Source organism: Salarias fasciatus, chromosome 17 (genome assembly GCF_902148845.1).
Source record: "Salarias fasciatus chromosome 17, fSalaFa1.1, whole genome shotgun sequence".
Taxonomy (NCBI): domain Eukaryota; kingdom Metazoa; phylum Chordata; class Actinopteri; order Blenniiformes; family Blenniidae; genus Salarias; species Salarias fasciatus.
In genome coordinates, this window is record NC_043761.1 from 16230124 (window position 1) to 16250915 (window position 20792).

The window sequence follows — 20792 nt, forward strand, 5'->3', positions numbered from 1 at the left end:
TCACCTCAGGTAGTCCCTCCTGCACAGGATGAGGTTGGCCTTGGTGTAGAGGGTGGAGCCCACCTCGCCCAGCCGGCAGTCGCAGCAGGCGCACTTCAGGCAGTCCTCGTGCCAGAACTTATCCAGCGCCTTCAGCAGGAAGCGGTCCTTGATCTTCCGGTTGCAGCCGGCACAGCCCTTTGGCTTGGTGTCCGGCTGGACGGAGAGCATCTGGATACCTGCAGGGAGCACACACTGTCAGCACACACTGTCAGCACACACTGGCAACACACACTGGCAACACACACTGGCAACACACACACTGTCAGCACACACTGGCAACACACACACTGTCAGCACACACTGGCAACACACACACTGGCAACACACACTGGCAATACACACACTGTCAGCACACACTGGCAACACACACACTGGCAACACACACTGGCAATACACACACTGTCAGCACACACTGGCAACACACACTGGCAACACACACACTGGCAACACACACTGGCAATACACACACTGTCAGCACACACTGGCAACACACACACTGGCAACACACACTGGCAATACACACACTGTCAGCACACACTGGCAACACACACTGGCAACACACACACTGGCAACACACACACTGGCAACACACACTGGCAACACACACACTGTCAGCACACACTGGCAACACACACACTGGCAACACACACTGTCAGCACACACTGTCAGCACACACTGGCAACACACACTGTCAGCACACACTGGCAACACACACTGGCAACACACACTGGCAACACACACACTGTCAGCACACACTGTCAGCACACACTGGCAACACACACTGGCAACACACACTGGCAACACACACACTGTCAGCACACACTGTCAGCACACACTGGCAACACACACTGGAAACACACACCGGCAACACACACTGGCAACACACACACTGTCAGCACACACTGGCAACACACACTGGCAACACACACACTGTCAGCACACACTGGCAACACACACACTGGCAACACACACTGTCAGCACACACTGTCAGCACACACTGTCAGCACACACTGGAAACACACACTGGAAACACACACTGGCAACACTTGATCAGGGATTATTGGTTCTGCCATGCATTCCCTCGAACAGAGTGCCGTGACAGGAAGCAGGAAGCAGGAAACAGGAAGCCGGAAAGTCAAAAACCAGCAGAAGACCCGGACGGTGGCTGAGAAACAGTTTTTAATAAAAGTCCTGAGAGAACAAACGCTGGAGGAGAGATGGAGCCAGTTGCTGAAAGAGCTCGGTGGCAGACTACCAGCGGCCCGCCGCCCGGTGTTCTGATTAACTGGTTCCCATGGTAACGAGTGATGGATTCCTGTAAATATAAAGACCCTAAACTGATAAATTTACTGTAACTGTTTAAAACCCACGTTCACTAGAACCACTACAAGCTTCAGTCGGGTTTCAACATCTGGTGGTCACAAGTTAACACGGTCACCAGTTAATCTGAAACACCGGCAGACTACACCGGGGCGAGGCGCCGGGCGGACCGGGACTCCGGGCAGGGAGGGGCTCTGTGAGCAGCGTCTCCTGGAGATGATGGAACGTTATGGATCAGATGAAACTCTGCTGCTGCACTGACAAAGACCTGGACAGTCCTGAGGACTCTGTCCTCATGTCACAGGGGGCTGGATGGTCTAAATGGTAGATGTTCTACACTGATATAGCGCTTTACACTGCATTATCACATTCACCCATTCACACTCACATTCACACACCAGTGGAGGCGGCTGCCATGCAAGGCGCTCAGTCCGTCCACCGGGGGCAATTTGGGGTTCAGTGTCTTGCCCAAGGACACTTCGACATGCAGAGTCAGGAATCGATCTAACAACCTCCCAATTGTGAGACAAATGCTTTCCCCTAGAGCCGGGTTCCTCAATTAGCGGACTGCGGTCCACGACCGGACCGTGGCACACCTCGCTGCGGACCCAGGGCAAATGGCACTTTTCCACAAAAAAAAAAAAAAAAAAAATCTTTCTTTAAACATATATTATTTTTATTAATCTCCAACCTATCGCGATGCATTTTTAGTCAAATCTCTCTCATGTTTCCACTTCTGTTGTATTCAATCACTCAGCGCTGTGTGTGTGCGTGTGTGTACGTGCATGCATGTGTGTGTTTGAGAGAAGAGGGAGACAGCGCTGATTGGCTGTTGCCTGGGTGACAGGATATTATGGGCTGTCATCTCTATGACAACGATGCGCTGATTGGCTGAGAGAGCGTGCATGCTGCTAGCAGGACGGGACGGGCAGCACCTTCGACCTGCCTCGAACATGTCCCAGGGCCGGTCCCGGGGCCGGTCCCGGGGCCGGTCCCAGGGCCGGTCCCGGGGCCGGTCCCAGGGCCGGTCCCAGGTCCCAGGGCCGGTCCCAGGGCCGGTCCCAGGGCCGGTCCCAGGGCCGGTCCCAGGGCCGGTCCCAGGTCCCAGGGCCGGTCCCAGGGCCGGTCCCGGGGCCGGTCCCGGGGCCGGTCCCAGGCAGAGGTGGACGAGAGAGCGGCCTACGGCGCAATGTACGGGGGGGGGCCGTGGCCGTACAAGGGGCGCCCCCACGCTCCGTGTTCCGTGTGAGCACCGCTCTGCGCTGCCCTGCTCTGCTCGGCACTGCCCGGCATCGCTCGGTATCGCTCGCCCCCCCCCAACAGGGCGCTGAAGCCCGGACCCATGCTTGTATGGAAAAAACAAACGTGGACCTTCAAGATTTGTACTTGAGGACCCCTGCCCTAGAGATGCGCGGATTGCGGTTGCACCTGTGGAGCCCGCGGATCACCGCGGATCAGGCGGATCTGTCGAAAAATTAAGATTTTAATGACGTTCGGGCGGGTTGCGGTTGAACCACTCAAATAAAAAAAACCCCCAACATTTTAATAGCCATAACACTATTGTGCGGATGGCGGCGGGTTCGGTTTTGAAAATTGATAAAAAATCTTTCGAGCGGGCGGATAGCGGGCGGATGGAGATTTTAAGAAGCGGTTGTGGATGGAAAAATGAGCCATCCACGATTCTCTACCTGCCCCACTGAACCACAGCCGCCCGTCTACTTCACCAGGACCCTGGAGGACCAGGACCCTGGAGGACCAGGACCCTGGAGAACCAGGACCCTGGAGAACCAGGACCCTGGAGAACCAGGACTCTGGAGAACCAGGACCCTGGAGGACCAGGACTCTGGAGAACCAGGACCCTGGAGGACCAGGACTCTGGAGAACCAGGACCCTGGAGGACCAGGACCCTGGAGGACCAGGACCCTGGAGGACCAGGACCCTGGAGGACCAGGACCCTGGAGAACCAGGACCCTGGAGAACCAGGACCCTGGAGAACCAGGACTCTGGAGAACCAGGACCCTGGAGGACCAGGACTCTGGAGAACCAGGACCCTGGAGGACCAGGACTCTGGAGAACCAGGACCCTGGAGGACCAGGACTCTGGAGAACCAGGACCCTGGAGAACCAGGACCCTGGAGAACCAGGACTCTGGAGAACCAGGACCCTGGAGAACCAGGACCCTGGAGAACCAGGACTCTGGAGAACCAGGACGGTAGTAGCACGCACATACATCATCTGCGATTAAACTAGCTTAGCTTCACGTCATGAGCGAGCAGAGGTGTAATGAGAGGTCCGAGAACTCTACAGACGTGGCTCCGAACAGGAGCTGTGAGGAACAGAAGTGCAGGGCAGGAGGAGAATAGAACCAGCAGCCCTGCTGGACCTGAAGCTGACCGCAGTGAAGCGAACACGAGCGCTAGTGGCCATCAGGTGGCGATCAGAGCAGCGCAGCCGACGCGTCAGCGCCATCTGCTAGCGTTAGCAACAAACGATGCTGCGTGAGCGCACGAGCGTGTGAGAGAGAGAGAGAGAGGGAGAGAGAGAGAGAGAGAGAGTGAGGATGTGAGAGAGGGAGAGTTGCCCCTTTGTGTGTGTTCTAGTGTTCTGCCTTTGCTAACTGTGGCTGACAGAATTAAACAAAAGCATGAAGTTAGACTGTTAGAAACACACCTGCTTCCTGTGTGTGGCGTCTTCATTTGAAAAGAGTTTTTTTTTCTTTTTTACTATGGTCATAATGGTGGTACTTGGAAAGCCTAATTTTTTCCGAGGTGGTACTTGGTTTAAAAGGTTTGAGAAACACTGATTTAAAACAAAGCACAGTTTAATATTTTCTGGATTGTCTTACATTTAATAAATTTATCAACAGAAAAAAAAAACCTTTTCCTTTTGACTTTTTCTGGGTTTATTAATGTGAAAATGTTTTTCTTCAGTTCAATAAAAAGAGGATTAAGTTTTGGAATCCTGTTTTTCTTTGAACACCATAAATCCAGGATGGTGACAACAGTCACAGGTAGCCAACAAGAAAAAGAAACAGCAGGAAAGAAACATCAGCCGTACATAAATAGGGCACAGATACTCACACACACACACACACACACACACACACACACACACACACACACACACACACACACACACACACACACACACACACACACACAGCGACTGCAGCAATCCTGTTTACTCTGGAAATACGGTTCATCTGTTCATCGTCACAAGCTGACAGATGACATTCAGACATGTTAAAGACAGGAAAATACTATTTAATACATGGAAATAGAATTTAAAGACATTAAATTATATTTTCATATCTTTAGGATATTTTAAAGACAATAAAATATAACTGAAAGACATGGAAATATATAAAGACATTAAAATAAATGTTAACATTTAAACTGAATTGAAAGACATTAAATTACAATTTAAAGAAATACAATGAAGAGAAAAAAATAAATATTTAGGATATTAAAATAGAATTTAAAGACATTAAAATATGCCATGAAATAGAACCGAGGTGAGTGTTAACACATGAATTTAATTTTACTGAGTGTTTAATGTTTTCAGTAGAGAGAATAAAAATCCATCAACAGGATAAATAAAGTCCAGTCTGAAGACGTGAGTTCCAGCCGATCTGACCGCCGTTACACACACACACACACACACACACACACACACACACACACACACCTTCAGGAGAATGACAGGTGTGTTGTTTGGACAGATGTCAGTGAATTGGTTTTTTTTCCACTAAACATTAAAATGTTTCGTCTTAGTGAAATAAAAGTGAGTCGTCAGGCTGATCGCCACCGCTCACACACTCTCACACACTCTCACACACTCTCACACACTCTGTCTGCAGACTGGAGCAGCGCAAGCTTTCTGCTTCTGCTTCTTCACACACCTCCGTCCTCACACACCTCCGTCCTCACACACGTTCTTTTACCCTCACTAAATCAAAAGGCTTGACATTTACACAAATTTATATTGTATGCTACATTAATATTATAAAGCATCCAGTATATTAAGTGCAAAAAATGACCAAATAAAATTCAAAGATGCACGAAATAATTGCCCGAAATAAAAAACGCGAATGGGTGCCGCACACCAATGAACTGATGATTACTGCTGGGGATTTTCTTTAAAGGGGCCGTATCATGCAAAATTCACTTTTTGTGTGTTTTAACCGCTGATTGGTTGAAGTAGCTGTCAGTCAAAGTCCACAGGGGGAGAGGCGGGATTTTCAGTGAAACTGAGCGTTTTCTCTTCCGGGTTTCAGAATTAGCCCCAGAAAATCTTTTATTTCACACAAAATGACTTTTCCTTAGCGCCAAAAATAAACTATTACCATGTTAATGCCATTTCTAGGGTTTGGACGAGCTAAAAAAGCAGGATACAGCCCCTTTAATCTTTATTTCGTGAGTCCTGTTTCGTATTTCGTATCGTTTCGGGGTTGATCATTCAATTTCAGTTCAATTCAGCTTTATTGTCATTTCACCCTTAATGTATATATGTATAAAAAAACTGTGTTCTCGCCGCCCCGGCGGTATTGTGTCTGTCTCCTTCCAGCTCGGGTCCTCTAGAGGCCTGGAGCTGGAGGGTTCTGCAGGGTCTTAGCTGGTCCTAGGATTGTGCTCTTCTGAACAGAGCTCTCAGATGTTGTTCCTGGTCTCTGCTGGAGCCATCCTCCCAGCTTGGGGGTTCCTGCTCCCAGTGTCCCGATCACTACTGGGATCACTGTCTTCACACCCCACACTCTCTCCATCTCTTCCCTCAGCCATGGTGGCTGGACAGTCTAGTGGTAGAGGACACTGACTTTGAAACGGGAGATCGGGGGTTGGAATCCCGGTCAGGGTGAATGGTAATCCAGTTAGGCGCTTGGACAAGACCCTTAACACAGACATGTCCACATCTCAGCATGAGCGAAACCATAAATAGAAGAGTCATACCGGCTCGGACGACGCCCAGGTCAACAAGGTCCGCGTGAGTTGTTGTGGAATCAGGGCATGCTGATGACAAACTGGCTCCTGGAACAAGACACTCGTGGAGCCAGTGGGATATATAGCAGCAGGATATACATATATATAATATATATATTATGCCCAGGCGATTATATGATTGTGATTAGTGATGGCGATTAATTTCCAGTCGATCACGGTGATCAGCTGTGAGCACACTTACTCGATCACATATGGCGGAAATGTACGTGACCACAGCCAATCACAGTCGACTTTTTCCTGCTCAACTTCCGCCTGTAAGCTGTCCTTAAAGAGTAAAGAGGGATGGAGCTGAACATGGAGCCGAGAGCAGCGAAGCAGATGAAGTCGGCCATGCCTGGGCGTCATCCTCTGAAGATGAGGCTGCCGCTGACAGGACAGGCTGCTCCCCGCCGGCAGTGTGGAGGCGGTTTGGCGATCTCCAGTCTTTCAGCGCTGCTAGCACACCGCTGCCAGGAAACCACTGCTAGCACACTGCTGCTAACACACCGGTGCTAGCAGACGCGGCATTAGCGGTGTAGCCACAGCGAGCGGGGCAGCCGCAGGACCAAACCAGCAATATATATATTAGCGCTGTCAGTTTTAATCGCATTGATCGCAATTTAATCGCATTGATCGCAATTAATCATGATTAATTCATGGAGAACTGTAAACAATTAACTTTTTTAAAGTTGAGATTAATTGCAATGAAGAATCCAATCCTCATAAATCAGCCCCAATGTCAGGAAAAAACACTATTATCCTCTAGTTCTCTTCTTTGACCCAATTGGCAGACCTCAATGGATTAATCGCGATTAAAATTGACAGCACTAATATATATATATATATATATATATATACACACACACACACACACACACACACACACACACACACACACATATATATATATACATAGGGGTGTAACGAAAAAGTCAACTCACGAAACGATACAAAATGCTCAAAATACTAAATAAAGATTAAAGAAAATCCCTAATAGAAGGAAGCTAAGCAAAAATCTCATTTTCTTAATTCTATTCTTTATGCAGCCACACAAAAAATGCTGCATCAATACAAAATAAATTCTCTTTGGAAAAAAAAATACAAATCATTGCAAATACAAACATAAAATCTAAAAAAAGTGCTTTTTTTGCTGTAACAAACAGGAGAACTACAGCATAACTACATTCTTGCTGCCTGTCTTCAGTTCAAAACGCAAAAGCAAACCGGTGTACAGCTCTGGTTTTATCCGCAGTCTTCTCGCCGTCCTCCCGCCGTTTACACAGGAAGTCAAAATAGGTCCACTCAACCCATCTATTTAGAGCTGCGACTATCGAGTATTTTTGGAATCGAGTACTGTTGATTATTTGTTCGAGTAATCGAGTACTCTCCATTCTGGGCTCACGTGGTGCACGTTCCACGCAGGCCACTGATCCACGCCTCCTCAGGAGCTTTTCTGTGTCTCCAGTCTGCTCCTTTACTCCAGATTATTCACAGTAAATGAAGCCCAGACTTTGTCAGTCTGTTATCATTGAGTATCAGAGTTGATTTTGACTTTTTTCTCTGTTTCTGAATCGCGGAGCGGCGCCTGAGCGATTACGTACTTTCACTTCTGTTGCAGACCTTCTCGTCCCTCCAGACAGAGTCTGCTGTCTCTGTCCTCCAGTGTCTCACTGTCTGGGTGTCTTTGCAGACGGAGCTGCCGCCTGATGGCGCTCTGGACCATGCATATACCGATACGCACGCGCAACGCCGTCACACAATGTGGGCTTACTGCGGACGTGTGCGGATCGAACCACTCAGACCCCAGCGGACAGGAAGTCATGACGGGACAGGTGTCAGGACCCGGTCCGGCAGCGCCGGCTTACACACACCACACCTCTCTCTCTCTCTAACACACACACCTCGTCGCCACGTGAGCTTAATTAATTGAAGCCTCCAGGTATGAAATTTGCCTCGATCATGTTTTGTACTCGAGGTACTCCAGTTACTCGAGTAATAGTTGCAGCCCTAGATTTATTTGACAAAGGAGCGTCGGCTAATTCCAAATCGTCTCAGCGGTGCTGTTTTTATTTCATGCGTCTTTGAATTTTATTTTGTCATTTTTTTAATTTCATATATTATATTAGGGCTGTCAAATGATTAAATTTTTTAATCAGATTAATCATAGCTTACAAATTAATTAATCATGATGAATCACAAATAATCGCAATTTCCAACTATGTCTGAAATATCCCCTCTTTTTGCATTAACAAAAAACGACAGGACATGATTATATATATTTAACACGTCATGTGTTTTTTATTCAAGGCTCCAAATAAAATAAATATTCAAAAAACTGAAACATGCTCACCGTAACATGATGTCTGTGTGTGTAGTGTATTTGTACGTGCTCCGCGCAACACCACACCGCTCCGCGTGCTGCACGCCGCGCCGCCTGTCATGGCGCGCATGCATTAAACCGCGTTAAAGATTTTAATGAGATTGATCACATAAATTAATTAACGCCATTAACGCATCATTGTTGACAGCCCTACTTTATATATCTATATATATACACACATATGTATACAGAATGTGTGTATGTGTGTGTGTCATGTGTATATGTAAGTATAATATGTGTGCTCAGTTGCGTGTGTGTGTGTGTGTGTATAACATGTGTGTGTGTGTGTGTGTGTATTGAATGAAACAACGCCTCACTTCCACACCTTTCACCATCAGACTGATGACAGCATTACTTCAACTAAATTTAACCACAACCATTTCAATGATCACTGATCTGTGAGCTCTCTCTCTCTCTCTCTCTCTCACACACACACACACACACACACACACACACACACACACACACACACACACACACACACACACACACACACACACACACTGGTTTCTGCTCTGTTTGGGAGGCGGGGCTGCACGCAGGAGGTTTGCAGAGTGTATTGTTTACCCCCAGAGGCTGTGTGGAGCCTTTTGTTGCCCCTCTGGAGGGCGGAGGGGGGCGGAGGGTGGAGGGCGGAGGGGGGTGGAGGGTGGAGGGCGGAGGGGGGTGGAGGGTGGAGGGGGGTGGAGGGGGGTGGAGGGTGGAGGGTGGAGGGCGGAGGGTTTAGGGTGGGGTACAATAAGGCTTCACACCGGGCTGGAATTAGTATTCTCCTGCCATTCCCCTGAGGAGAGGAACAGCCCCACGACCCCTTTGTCCCCTTCTCTCTCTCTCTCTCTCTCTCTCTCTCTCTCTCTCTCTCACACACACACACACACACACACACAGCTTCAAAGTAGCTTAGCTTTGTTAGTGTTGTTAATGTTCAAATGTTGGGAAACTTTGCAGAGTGTGTGTGTCTCAGTGTGTGTGTGCCTTGGTGTGTGTCTCAGTGTGTGTGTGCCTTGGTGTGTGTCTCAGTGTGTGTGTGCCTTGGTGTGTGTGTGCCTTGGTGTGTGTGAGTGTGTGACAGTGTGTGTGTCGGTGATTAAAGCTGCTGAGTGTTTCTGAATTGAAGAGCTTCTCTCAGTGTGTGCGGTTGGTTTATTTCAGTGATGTTTCTGTTTCACAGTCAGAGGGGGGGGGGGGGGGGGGGGAGGAGCAGGTGGAGAGTTTCTGGGCTCCGTCATTCTTCACTTCAGTCTACAACCTCAGTCTGGTTGGACGGTGTAAGCTCCGCCCCCAGCAGCAGCGGGTAACCAGTGGTTGGTTTACTCTCATGTCAGTCATCTGTTCTCTGTGGTGATTGGTGGAGCAGCTCCTAAAGCCCGCCCCTTCCAGCTGATTCTCTGCTCCTGACTGCAGATTCTTCACAGGAATGAGCTCCGGCTTCGTTAGCTTAGCATCATGCTAACATCATGAAGCTCCGGCTTCGTTAGCTTAGCATCATGCTAACATAATAATAATAATAATAATAATGCAGTGGTTTTATACAGCACTTTTCTGGACACTCAAAGACACTTCACATTGCTTTATTCATTCTCTCCACACTGGGTGGAGGTGAGCTGCTGCTGTAGCCACAGCTGCCCTGGGGGGGGCAGACTGACGCCATCGGCCCCTCCCACCACCAAACATTCACTCTCACACTAAGCAAGGTGGGTGAAGTGTCTTGCCCAAAGACACAACGGCAGTTTTACGCCTGCGGGAGCGGGGATCAAACCGCCAACCTTCCGGTTATAAGACGACCCGCTCTACCACCTGGCTGCTGTCGCCCCATCATGGAAATCATTCCAGTCTGAGTGGCGGGTCGGGGGGCGGAGCTCAGCTGTGCAGCGGGAGGCGGAGCCCCCTGCTGGGATCTGGTTCCAGACACTGCTGAAGCGGAGAACCAGAGCAGACCTGCAGCTCAGAGCTGCAACCATCCAGCATTCCAGTGATGATTTCTGGGAGTAATGGAGTACTCAGCGGAGCGTCTCGTCCTGGAGAAGCGTCTCGTTGCTCCAGACTGTTTCTGCTCCTTCATTCCACATTATTTACAGTAAACACAGCTCCTACATTGTCAGCCTGTTATCATTTAGTATCAGAGTTTATTTAGACGTTTTCAGTTTCTGATTCTCGGCGCGGCGCCCCACAGATTAGATACTTTCACTGTTGCACACCTTGTCCTCCAGAGTGTGCCGTCTCTGTCCTCCAGTGTCTCACTCTCTGGGTGTGTCTGTAGGCGGAGCTACAGCCTGACAGACACTTTTCAAAGTTAGCGTCGTTCCGGGTTTTTTTTTTGCTGTGGCGCTCTGGACCATGCGGCGCGTGCGTGCAACGCCGTCACAAAGTTTGGGCTGCGGAGGACGTCCGCGGACTGATCCGCATGGACACGAGCAGACAGGAACTGATGAGGACGTTCCCGTCGCAGGGACCAATGAGCCACGCCGCAGACATGAAGCATGGAGGCTGGCAGGGACAGCCATGCAGTCCGCCGCCGGGCTGCAGGTCCGGCTACAACACACACTCACCCCAGCTCACAGCACGTGGAACGGTGAAGTGGTCCCACACACACACACACACACACACACACACACACACACACACACACACACACTACCTCTCTCTCTCTCTCTCTCTCTCTCTCTCTTACCCCTTTCCCACTGGCCAAAAAACCCGTTTAAACCCGCTAAGTCATGGCAGTAGGAGAGGGTTTGACCCGGGATTTCGACCCGGGTCGCTGACCCTGCAATCGACCCGGTAAATTCCTGGGTGAGTTTGTAGCGGCTTTTAGTGGGAGGAACACATCCGGGAACTTACATGATGACGTCGGCGCAGCGCGGCTAACTTAGCGCGCTAGTTGTTGTTTCTGGACACAGCGTGAGATTTCCTTCGTCAACATGACCCAGCAGTGGCAAGAGAGCGAGACCAGAGAGCTTCCCTGATCCGTGGGGAGGAGGAGATTCGCCTACAGGTAACGGGGACGGGGTTCCGCTGCATTGTTTACTTTCGTTTTGCTCCGTCGGGCTGATGATGTCATCAACGTGGGACACCATCAACGCGGGAAAACGCAGCGACGCGGCTCGCCAGCAGGAGGTGAGACGCGGGTCTGCAGGCGGTGGGAAAGGAGTCTAAAAAGGCGATAGTTAGCGGGTCGCAGACACGGGTCGGCCCGCTAGCTGCAGTGGGAAAGGGGGATCTCTCTCTCTCTCACACACACACACTACCTCTCTCTCTCTCTCTCTCTCTCTCACACACACACGCGTGCGCCTCACTGCCACATGAGGTTAACTAAATGAAGCCTCGAGGTGAAAGAATTTGTCTCGATCATTTTTTGTCCTGGAGTTACTGGAGTAATAGTTGCAGCCCTACTACAGGTAAACAACCAGAGCAGAAGAGGTAAACAAGGAGATCTGGAGGTAAACACTGATGCAAACCACAGAGATAGTTCGAAACTTAAGGAATGTCTCTCTGGATTGATGCTCTGGCCAAAGAGCACAGCGTCAGAGCTTTTCAAGCCGACTGTCTGACAGGAGACACCAAACAAACAAACAAACAAACAAACAAACAAACAAACAAACAAACATTCCCTCTCAGTCAAAATGAATCAAGCTTCACATGACGGTGTGTGAATGCTGTCAGCTGCAGAGGAAGACATGAAACACAAAATACAAACAGCAGAAGCAGCTGCAGGACAAGGAGGTCTGACCAGGTCCAGTGAGGACGGAGGACACGGGACGGAAGGATGGACAGGGCTCCAGGGACGGACGGTCTGCTACTGCTGTTACTGCTACTGCTACAGTTACTGTTACTACTGTTACCACTCTTACTGCTACTGTTACTGCACTGCTACTGTTACTCCTACTGTTACTGCTACTGCTGTTACCGCTGCTACTGCTACTGTTACTGCTACTGCTACAGTTACTGCTACAGTTACTGTAACTGTTACTATTTTTGTTCCCTGCTGCTGTTCCTGCTATTTCATGGGCTATTCCCTCTGCTGTTCCTTCTGTTCTCTCTGCTGTTCCTGCTGTTCTCTCTGCTGTTCCTGCTGTTCCCTCTGCTGTTCCTGCTATTTCATGGGCTATTCCCTCTGCTGTTCCTTCTGTTCTCTCTGCTGTTCCTTCTGTTCTCTCTGCTGTTCTCTCTGCTGTTCCTGCTGTTCTCTCTGCTGTTCCTGCTGTTCCCTCTGCTGTTCCTGCTATTTCATGGGCTATTCCCTCTGCTGTTCCTTCTGTTCCCTCTGCTGTTCTCTCTGCTGTTCATGCTGTTCCCTCTGCTGTTCTTGCTGTTCCCTGTGCTGTTCTCTCTGCTGTTCATGCTGTTCCCTCTGCTGTTCTCTCTGCTGTTCATGCTGTTCCCTCTGCTGTTCTCTCTGCTGTTCCTGCTGTTCCCTCTGCTGTTCCCTCTGCTGTTCCTGCTGCTGGTTAATTGGCTGCTGGCTGTGGAGGCTCAGGCTGCTGCTGTTCAGCTGCAATGATCCGTCCAGCTTCGTTTCCACTACAAAGCCCCGCTGCTCATTACCAAGCCAAAGGAGTCGGACCCCCCCCATCCACACACACACACACACACACACACACACACACACACACACACACACACACACACACACACTTCAGGAGGACTGGGCTCAGGACAGAGGAGGAGATGCGTGGCAGGAATGTGGTCACTTCGGGGAAGTGCCGAACAAAAGCTTCGTTTTTCCCATAAAGGAGAGGAAATCACAGCTTCTGAAGCCTTAATGATATCTGCCCCCCCCCCCTCCCCCCCCCCGCTGCGCGTCCCCGGACTCATGCACCTCCATCCGTACCCGGAGTGGCCGGGGGACGGCGGGATGGAGGGACGGACGGACGGAGCTATTTTCGGTGCCAGCTGATCACCGTGCTGACATTTCACCGATCACTTTAATTACTGTTGCCATGGCAGCAGTGTGGTAAAGGCCAGTAACGGCCGGGAGGCGGGCTGCACGTGCCACGCAGCTCTCCGGGCTGGCGGCAGCCTGGATGTCCTCCTGCGTGATCCCCGCACCGCCGCAGCTCCGCTCGGGTCCGAATCACGCGTTTTCCCAGCGACCCCCGCGGGCCGGCGGAGCCGCTCGGAGAGCCTCGGCTCGCGCTGCACGCCGCCTCCGCCGCAGAGATGCTGGAGGTTCCCGCCGCGGAGATCAGCGAACACACGAAAGCTCCCGTTCCAACAAGCCCGAACCAAAATAAAGCGTCTTACCGAAACTTTTCTCCCTTTTCTGCATTTGTTGAGCCGCTGGAGCAGCAGATCCACCGCCGTGAGCGACCCGGAGCCGCCTGGTCCGGAGAGCAGCCGTCTGCAGGCAGACTGAGATCAGGCTTTGTTAGAGAGGGAACAATCCAGCACGGCGGAGGAGGCGGAGGAGACGGGGAGGACATCGGCCACGGCGCGCAGGCAGGCGGAGGAGCTGCGGCGGAGAGGCAGCGCGGACTGGCAGCACGACAAAGAGGCGCTTCTCCTCCGAGTCCTCACACAGCCTGACCGCCGCGCTGCTGCTCTCTGCTCACGCTGCTGCGCCGCTCCGCGCGCGCTGCGTCGCTCCGCGCGCTCTGCGTCGCTGTATGCGCTCTGCGCGCTCCGCGTCGCCCAATGCGCTCTGCGTCGCTGTATGCGCTCCGCGTCGCCCTATGCGCTCTGCGTCACTCTACGTCGGTCTGCGTCGCTCTGCGCGGCGCGCTCTGACAGTCCGTGTCCTCACACACACACACTACTCCACACAGCGCGAGCAGCAGTGCGCACGCTCACCTTTCCGCACAAGTTGAGCGGAACTGAAGTTGAGAGGTCAGAGAGCATGACCTTCAGGACGGAGGGTCTCCACCCGGCTACAGGTCCGGGACCACAGCCTGCCTACACCCCCCTCACCCCCCTCACACTGAGGCTTCACTGCACCGTCAGGTCATCCCCGGCTGCTCCACCTGCTCCACCCGCCTCCTTCTGGAGGAGCTGCTCCGCCTGAGCTCTGCGTCAGGGAGGCTGTCAGCAGGGCGGCTCTCAGGAAGGAGCCTGGATGATTGTGTGATGCTGCGTGGGACTTTCAGCTGACACTTTATTCACTGAGCCGGTTCAGGATCTCACAGACCAGGTCGGGCTTATTCCAGCTGAGCCACAGACTTCAGGCTCTCCAGGCCTTTCATTAGGTCAGAGGTCAGTTCAGCTCCTCTTGGTTCTTTTTTCTTTGATCTCTGACTTTAAGTTTTAGCAGTTTAGAAGGTTGAAGGTTTACAGTCAGTGAAGTCCTTTATTCTGGCTTTCCTCTCTGAGACCTGCAGCAAGCAGGAGGAACCTTTTAAGTGTGGTTTCCAGATCATTCAGTCCCTGCGCTCCACATCGTCCACATCGTCTACATCGCTCCACATCGTCCACATCGTCTACATCGCTCCACATCGTCCACATCGTCCACATCACTCCACATCACTCCACATCGTCCACATCACTCCACATCGTCCACATCGCTCCACATCGCTCCACATCGTCCACATCGTCCACATCACTCCACATCGTCCACATCACTCCACATCGTCCACATCGTCCACATCGTCCACATCGTCCACATCACTCCACATCGTCCACATCACTCCACATCGTCCACATCGTCCACATCGCTCCACATCGTCCACATCACTCCACATCGCTCCACATCGTCCACATCACTCCACATCGTCCACATCGCTCCACATCGTCCACATCACTCCACATCGTCCACATCGTCCACATCGTCCACATCACTCCACATCGTCCACATCGTCCACATCACTCCACATCGTCCACATCGTCCACATCGTCCACTTCGCTCCACATTGCTCCACATCATCCACATCGTCCACATCGTCCACATCGCTCCACATCATCCACATCGCTCCACATCGCTCCACATCACTCCACAAATCGTCCACATCGTCCGGGACAGACCGGCTGTCTGTCCGTCCCAGACCTGCAGTGTGTCTGTGAGCCCAACACAACCACCGCCTCCACCACCGCCTCCAGCCAACACCACCGCCATGCTCTGACCTGAAATTTCCTGAGAGAAAAGAGGAAGCCTGCCACATCCATGCATCTTCATTACTGCTGCTTCCTTTCTTCCTCAGGCGCACTGTGAAGTCTCCGGGTCTGCTGCATTATAGTGTAATACACTTCATCTGTATTCTGTATTCTTCTTGCTTCAGTCGCCAATTAAAATATAGTAAAACATAATCATCTGCAAGTAGAACTCCCAGTCATCATCCTCAGTTTTATTAGTAAGGGCTTTCATGAGCATTTATTTCACTGCCAGCTTCAGTTCTAAAGGAAGAAGACGTTTCAGCGCTCTGCCTTCACTGAGGGGAAGAAGAGTGAAGCTTCTGGTTCTGGTCAAAGATGGATTCACTAATCAGCCTCCCGGTGCTGAAGCTTCACCAGAGAGGAGACAGCCCCGCTACTTTTATTTTGAAGAGCTCATGTTTTTGACATGTTAACATTTCAGCCTGCAGGCTGAAAAACGCAGCAGTCCACATCAAGACCACCTCAGGGTCCACGAGGCTCCCGACAAGTAGCACTACTTACAGCCCTGAAAATATAATATAATATAATATAATATAATATAATATAATATAATATAATATAATATAATATAATATCATGTAATAAAAGCAGCTGTGGGTATGCAGGAACGGTGCTGTCTGGAGCTCAGGAGAAAGAAGCTGCTGTCTTACTGACGGCTTAGTTTTACCCTCACGCATCAGGCTGTCCCGCAAAGTCTCCGTTTGAAATCAGCTGAGAGGGAAAGAGCTCCTGCCAGGTCTGAATGAAGAGATGGAGGAAGGAGCAGCAGGAGCAGCCGGAGCAGCAGGAGGAGACAGCAGTCAATAGTTGGCACGCGGCCGCAGCCTAAAATGCAGCGATAATGAGATCGGTCATAAAACGCTCTCCGCGCGATGATGAGTGATGAGGAGCATTAAAGCTGACAGGGTATTACCCGCCAGTAATTAGGTTTTGTCATGGATTGAATTATTTCAAGGCGGCCTATCTCGGTAATCACGCAATTTGCTGCAGCGCGTGTCGGGAGGTGTGAGGCTGTCACCCCCTCTCCTGCCCTCCGTCCACCCGTCTCCTGCCCTCCGGAGGGTGGAGGGCAGCCGGGAGTGGAGGGTGGAGGATGGAGGATGGAGGGTGGAGGATGGAGGGTGGAGGGTGGAGGGTGGAGGATGGAGGGTGGAGGGTGGAGAGTGGAGGATGGAGGATGGAGGGTGGAAGGTGAGGCGGACGGCGCGCGGACGGAGGAGGAAGCGTCCATCCTGCAGACTCGACCCCCGTCGGAGCGCAGAGTACCGGGGGCCCGCGTGCAGCCCCGGGGCCTTTGGCGGGGGGAGTTGTGGAGGAGAAGCGGGACGCGTCCTCCCTCGGAGGCTGCGCGCCGTGGAGCCGCGTGACGCGCGGCTGCGCGCCGCCTAAAGTCTGAACAGCACGCGCGGGAGACGTACCTGGAAGTACAGCCGGGACTCGAACTCCGTCCTCTTCTGTCCAGCTGTCCACAAGGCAACTTTATGAAACTCCCGCAGTCTCCGGGAAGTCCGGAGCCTCGTCTCCGGCTCCGGTCCGCGCGCGTCTCTGCCGTGACGGGAAAGCGCGCGGAGTGCAGCCTGCGCTCCTATTTAAGCCCCTCCAGCAGCTCCAGCAGGTCCCGCAGGTCCCAGCCAGCAGCGCGCTCCGGATCATCCAAGAAGCTGACAAGCCGCGCTCTGGAGGCAGCGCGTGCTGCTCTAATGGAGCTCATTAAGCTCTACTTACAGATGTTCTCTTAACATAATTGATCTGCAGCGAGTCCCCAGCCCCCAATTATGGCCCGGTAATTAGATCCCCAACCTCCACTTCTCCACGTTCACCCTTCTAACATTCCGAAATATCAAAGTATCTCTTTCTCTCAAAGCGACCAGCCCCCCCCCCCCCCCCCCCCCCCCCCACCTCACCTCCACCCCCTCCACCCCCCTCCCCCTCCCCTCCCACCCACAAGACACTATTGACAGTCAGATCTGCTAACCTTTGTAGTGCAGCCAGACTGAGAGGTTCCTCCACAGAACTCACTCTGGGGGCGGGGGGGGGGGGGGGGGGGGGGGGGGGGGCGGTGAGGAACAGGGAGGAACGGGGGAATGGAGAGGAATCAGGGGAACCTGGAGGAAGGGGAAAGAATGGAAGAATGGGGAGGAACAGGGAGGAACAGGGCAGTACCGGTGGGAACAGGCAGCTTGTTCTGGTGGTTCTCGTGCTGTTCTCTCACTCGTCCTCCTGGATGATCCTGAAACAGTCTCACGATTCAGACTCCAGGATTTTGAGCAAGAAGCAGGAATGGTGAGGTGGAGCAGCCCTGAGAAGGAAGGTGGAGGGGGTGGAGGGAGCAGGGGGGCGGAGCCATGCAGCTCATATCCTCCAATAAACAAAACCGAGCTGGGACGCCAGCCGCAGCTTTCCCACCAGACCAGAGCTCCTGACTCAAGGGAGACAGAACATGAAACACACCACTACCGAAGACGGAACAAACCGACGAGCAGAACACCGACCGCTCAGCGCACCGGGTGACGGAGCAGTCAGGAACAGGAACGCCGTCAGGGTGGGAACACCACAACCTGACAGGACCAGACAAGCTGCAGCACAAGGGCCAGCTCCAGCTCCAGAAGACAGGACCAAGAAGGTCTGCCGTGAGCAGCAGCTCTCTGGAGCCATCAGAGGTCAGAGGTCAACAGACACACTGGACGGAGATGGCAGAAAGACAGCAGGAAGTCAGAGAACGTCTGGATCCAACCTGCAGTGAGCATAAGAACGTCTGGGAGCTGATGAAGACCACCAAGGGGTCCCGCAGGGAACTGAGGCTACAGGTCAATCAGGACCAGCAGGACCGGACCAGAGAGGGTCTGAGGAGGGTTTTTTGTATCTGTCCTGCATGATGGTTCATGAGGAACCTTGTCAGGACAGGAATCTGTAGTTCATTAGTTTTTGGATTGTTTGGTTCAAATCTCTTGAGAAGGCGGCTCTCCACACACAAAGCGATGTATTCTGATCCCCGTCAGCAAGGACTCCGTCGTTTTGCTTTAGCCAGTGTGTGGCCACTGTGAGGGGAGTCCAAGTCAAGGACTATAGTGACCTTTCACCCCAAGACAGTCCGAGAGAAGGAAGTCTTCTAAAACTAAAGAACTGGGAAACCGAAGAGAAGGCTTCACTGACAGAGCTGAAGAGAGGAACCCTGACCCTGACCCTGACCCTGACCCTGACCCTGACCCTGACCCTGACCCTGACCCTGACCCATCAGGTCACGGTCAAACTGCTTCATGACTTGTTTCATCCAGGATTCTCTGAGAATCTGACAGAGAACTTCAGAAACCCAGACAGTGGAGTCCCTGATCAGTGGAAGAGGTCCTGAAGGGTGGCCTCGCCCACAGGGAGCTCAGAGCGGTCCAGGCCTCAGCGGTGGATCGTTCCTCCAGACTCCGTCCCCCTTTCAGGCTCAGGACGGCCTCCACCAGGACGCCACACGCCTCTCTTTCTTTCTCTGCCTCCGATCGGACGGCATCATGGGTAGAACAGCCTCAGGCTGCCAGCAGGGTGGGATGGCAGGGGAATGGAGGACCCTGTTCTCAGGTTCCTGGGCCATGAGCCAGATCCCCAGGCCGGACCCCCAATCCAACATTTTAAGAAATGAATGTGCTGTCCACATTAACAACATGAGGCCATTCTTATCAAAGTGTCACTCAGTGAGAGTCTGTGGTTTTTCTTCCTGAAAAACAAAATAATATTAAAAAAAGTGTTGATTTCACATTTAATGCAGATCTGTATTTTCTTCACTCCTCTTCAGCTTCGCCTTTTCTAAGCATATAAAGTCACTTCCAGCCGCTGTTCTAACAGCCACATACCACAAGGTGGCGCCTAGTGGTTCATCCCTAGATGGAATTCTCCATTTTGAGCCTCTCGAGCTTCCGTAGCTACTTTTACTGTGTGAATTCTCAGCATTCACAGTTTTGGATCAATGTTCGTGGTCCTGGAAATGTTCAGCAGTGACTCCTCCTACTTATCCTTCCTGCCTTTATATTCCTAAAGTTAAATGTTGCTCAGTGGGATTTTCCTCCTGGAGCCTCGTCTGTCAGAGCGACCTGGCCTCGGCAGACCAGATACGGTTCAGTAAACTGATGAATGAGTGACGGCACACCGTCAGCAGCGCCACACATGAGCTTCACTATTCTCGATATCGGCGTGACGTCACGCACCACGTGATCTTCCTTAGTTACCAGGCCGGAGGGGCAAACAACGTGGAAGGGACCGTTACCGTAGCGACCGTAAGGGCTTGCACAGTTATTAAAACTTTCAGCGTTTTGTTGTGTTGCAGCACAAGTTTGTTATTGGTCACTGGTGCCAGGTGTGGCTCACCAGTATCAGGATGGGCCGAAGCCTGAAGCTTTTAGCAAGATATAAGGCAGAGCTTCACGTGGTCGGCTGGATTCGTGTCCATACAGGAACACAGCTGATTCCTGGCTAAATAATCCAAAACAATGGTCTAGTCTGGGTACCCAGATGTGAACCACTACCTCATCAAAGCTCCTGGTAAGTACAAATGTTGCTATAAAAGGCCTGCTAGCGCTTGTTTGTTACCACGCTTAAAGGAATAGGCTCATATCCTGACTCGCCAGACTGTCTCTCCATAAGCAGAGATACATGGGGAAACATGGATCTCGTTGTGTCTTTATATGTGTGTAATACATACAGTCAGTCTGGCATGCCAGGCTAACAGGCTAACAGGCTAACAGGCTAACAGGCTCAGCTCACATCCACTCATATAGTCTAGAAACGGAAATGGCAGCTCTAAACTTTCCTTTCTTCCCTGTTACAAAGTGTGCAGAACAAACATACGTGTAGTCTGATTTCGGTAGCCAGTTTTCCCGGTGTTTTGCTGTCGGCGGTTCTGTTTATAACAGCCACTTCCTCCTCCTCTCTGGTTCAGCAGCCTCGCTCGGTATCATATAAAAGGACAAGTGAGACTGTGGAGCTACATTGTTGGTGCAGTTTAACACACAA

The 20792-nt window shown here is 51.6% G+C and overlaps 1 protein-coding gene across 1 annotated transcript; it reads right to left on the bottom strand.

Annotated features, from left to right (window-relative positions):
• lmo3 (LIM domain only 3) lies at window positions 1–14171 on the bottom strand. The gene is made up of 2 exons (XM_030113555.1): window positions 13959–14171; window positions 1–218 (listed from the first exon to the last, which is right to left on the bottom strand). The coding sequence occupies exons 1-2, from the start codon at window positions 13981–13983 to the stop codon at window positions 1–3; spliced, it is 243 nt and encodes an 80-aa protein (XP_029969415.1). The 5' UTR covers window positions 13984–14171.
• Window positions 14172–20792: the final 6621 nt, after the last annotated feature.

Bases quoted from the DNA above. Each gene is read 5' to 3' on its own strand.
- lmo3 (XM_030113555.1), bottom strand. From the start codon at position 13,983: ATGCAGAAAAGGGAGAAAAGTTTCG. The intron at 219-13,958 runs GTAAGACGCTTT...TGCTCCCTGCAG, and splicing joins GAAAAGGGAGAAAAGTTTCG to GTATCCAGATGCTCTCCGTC.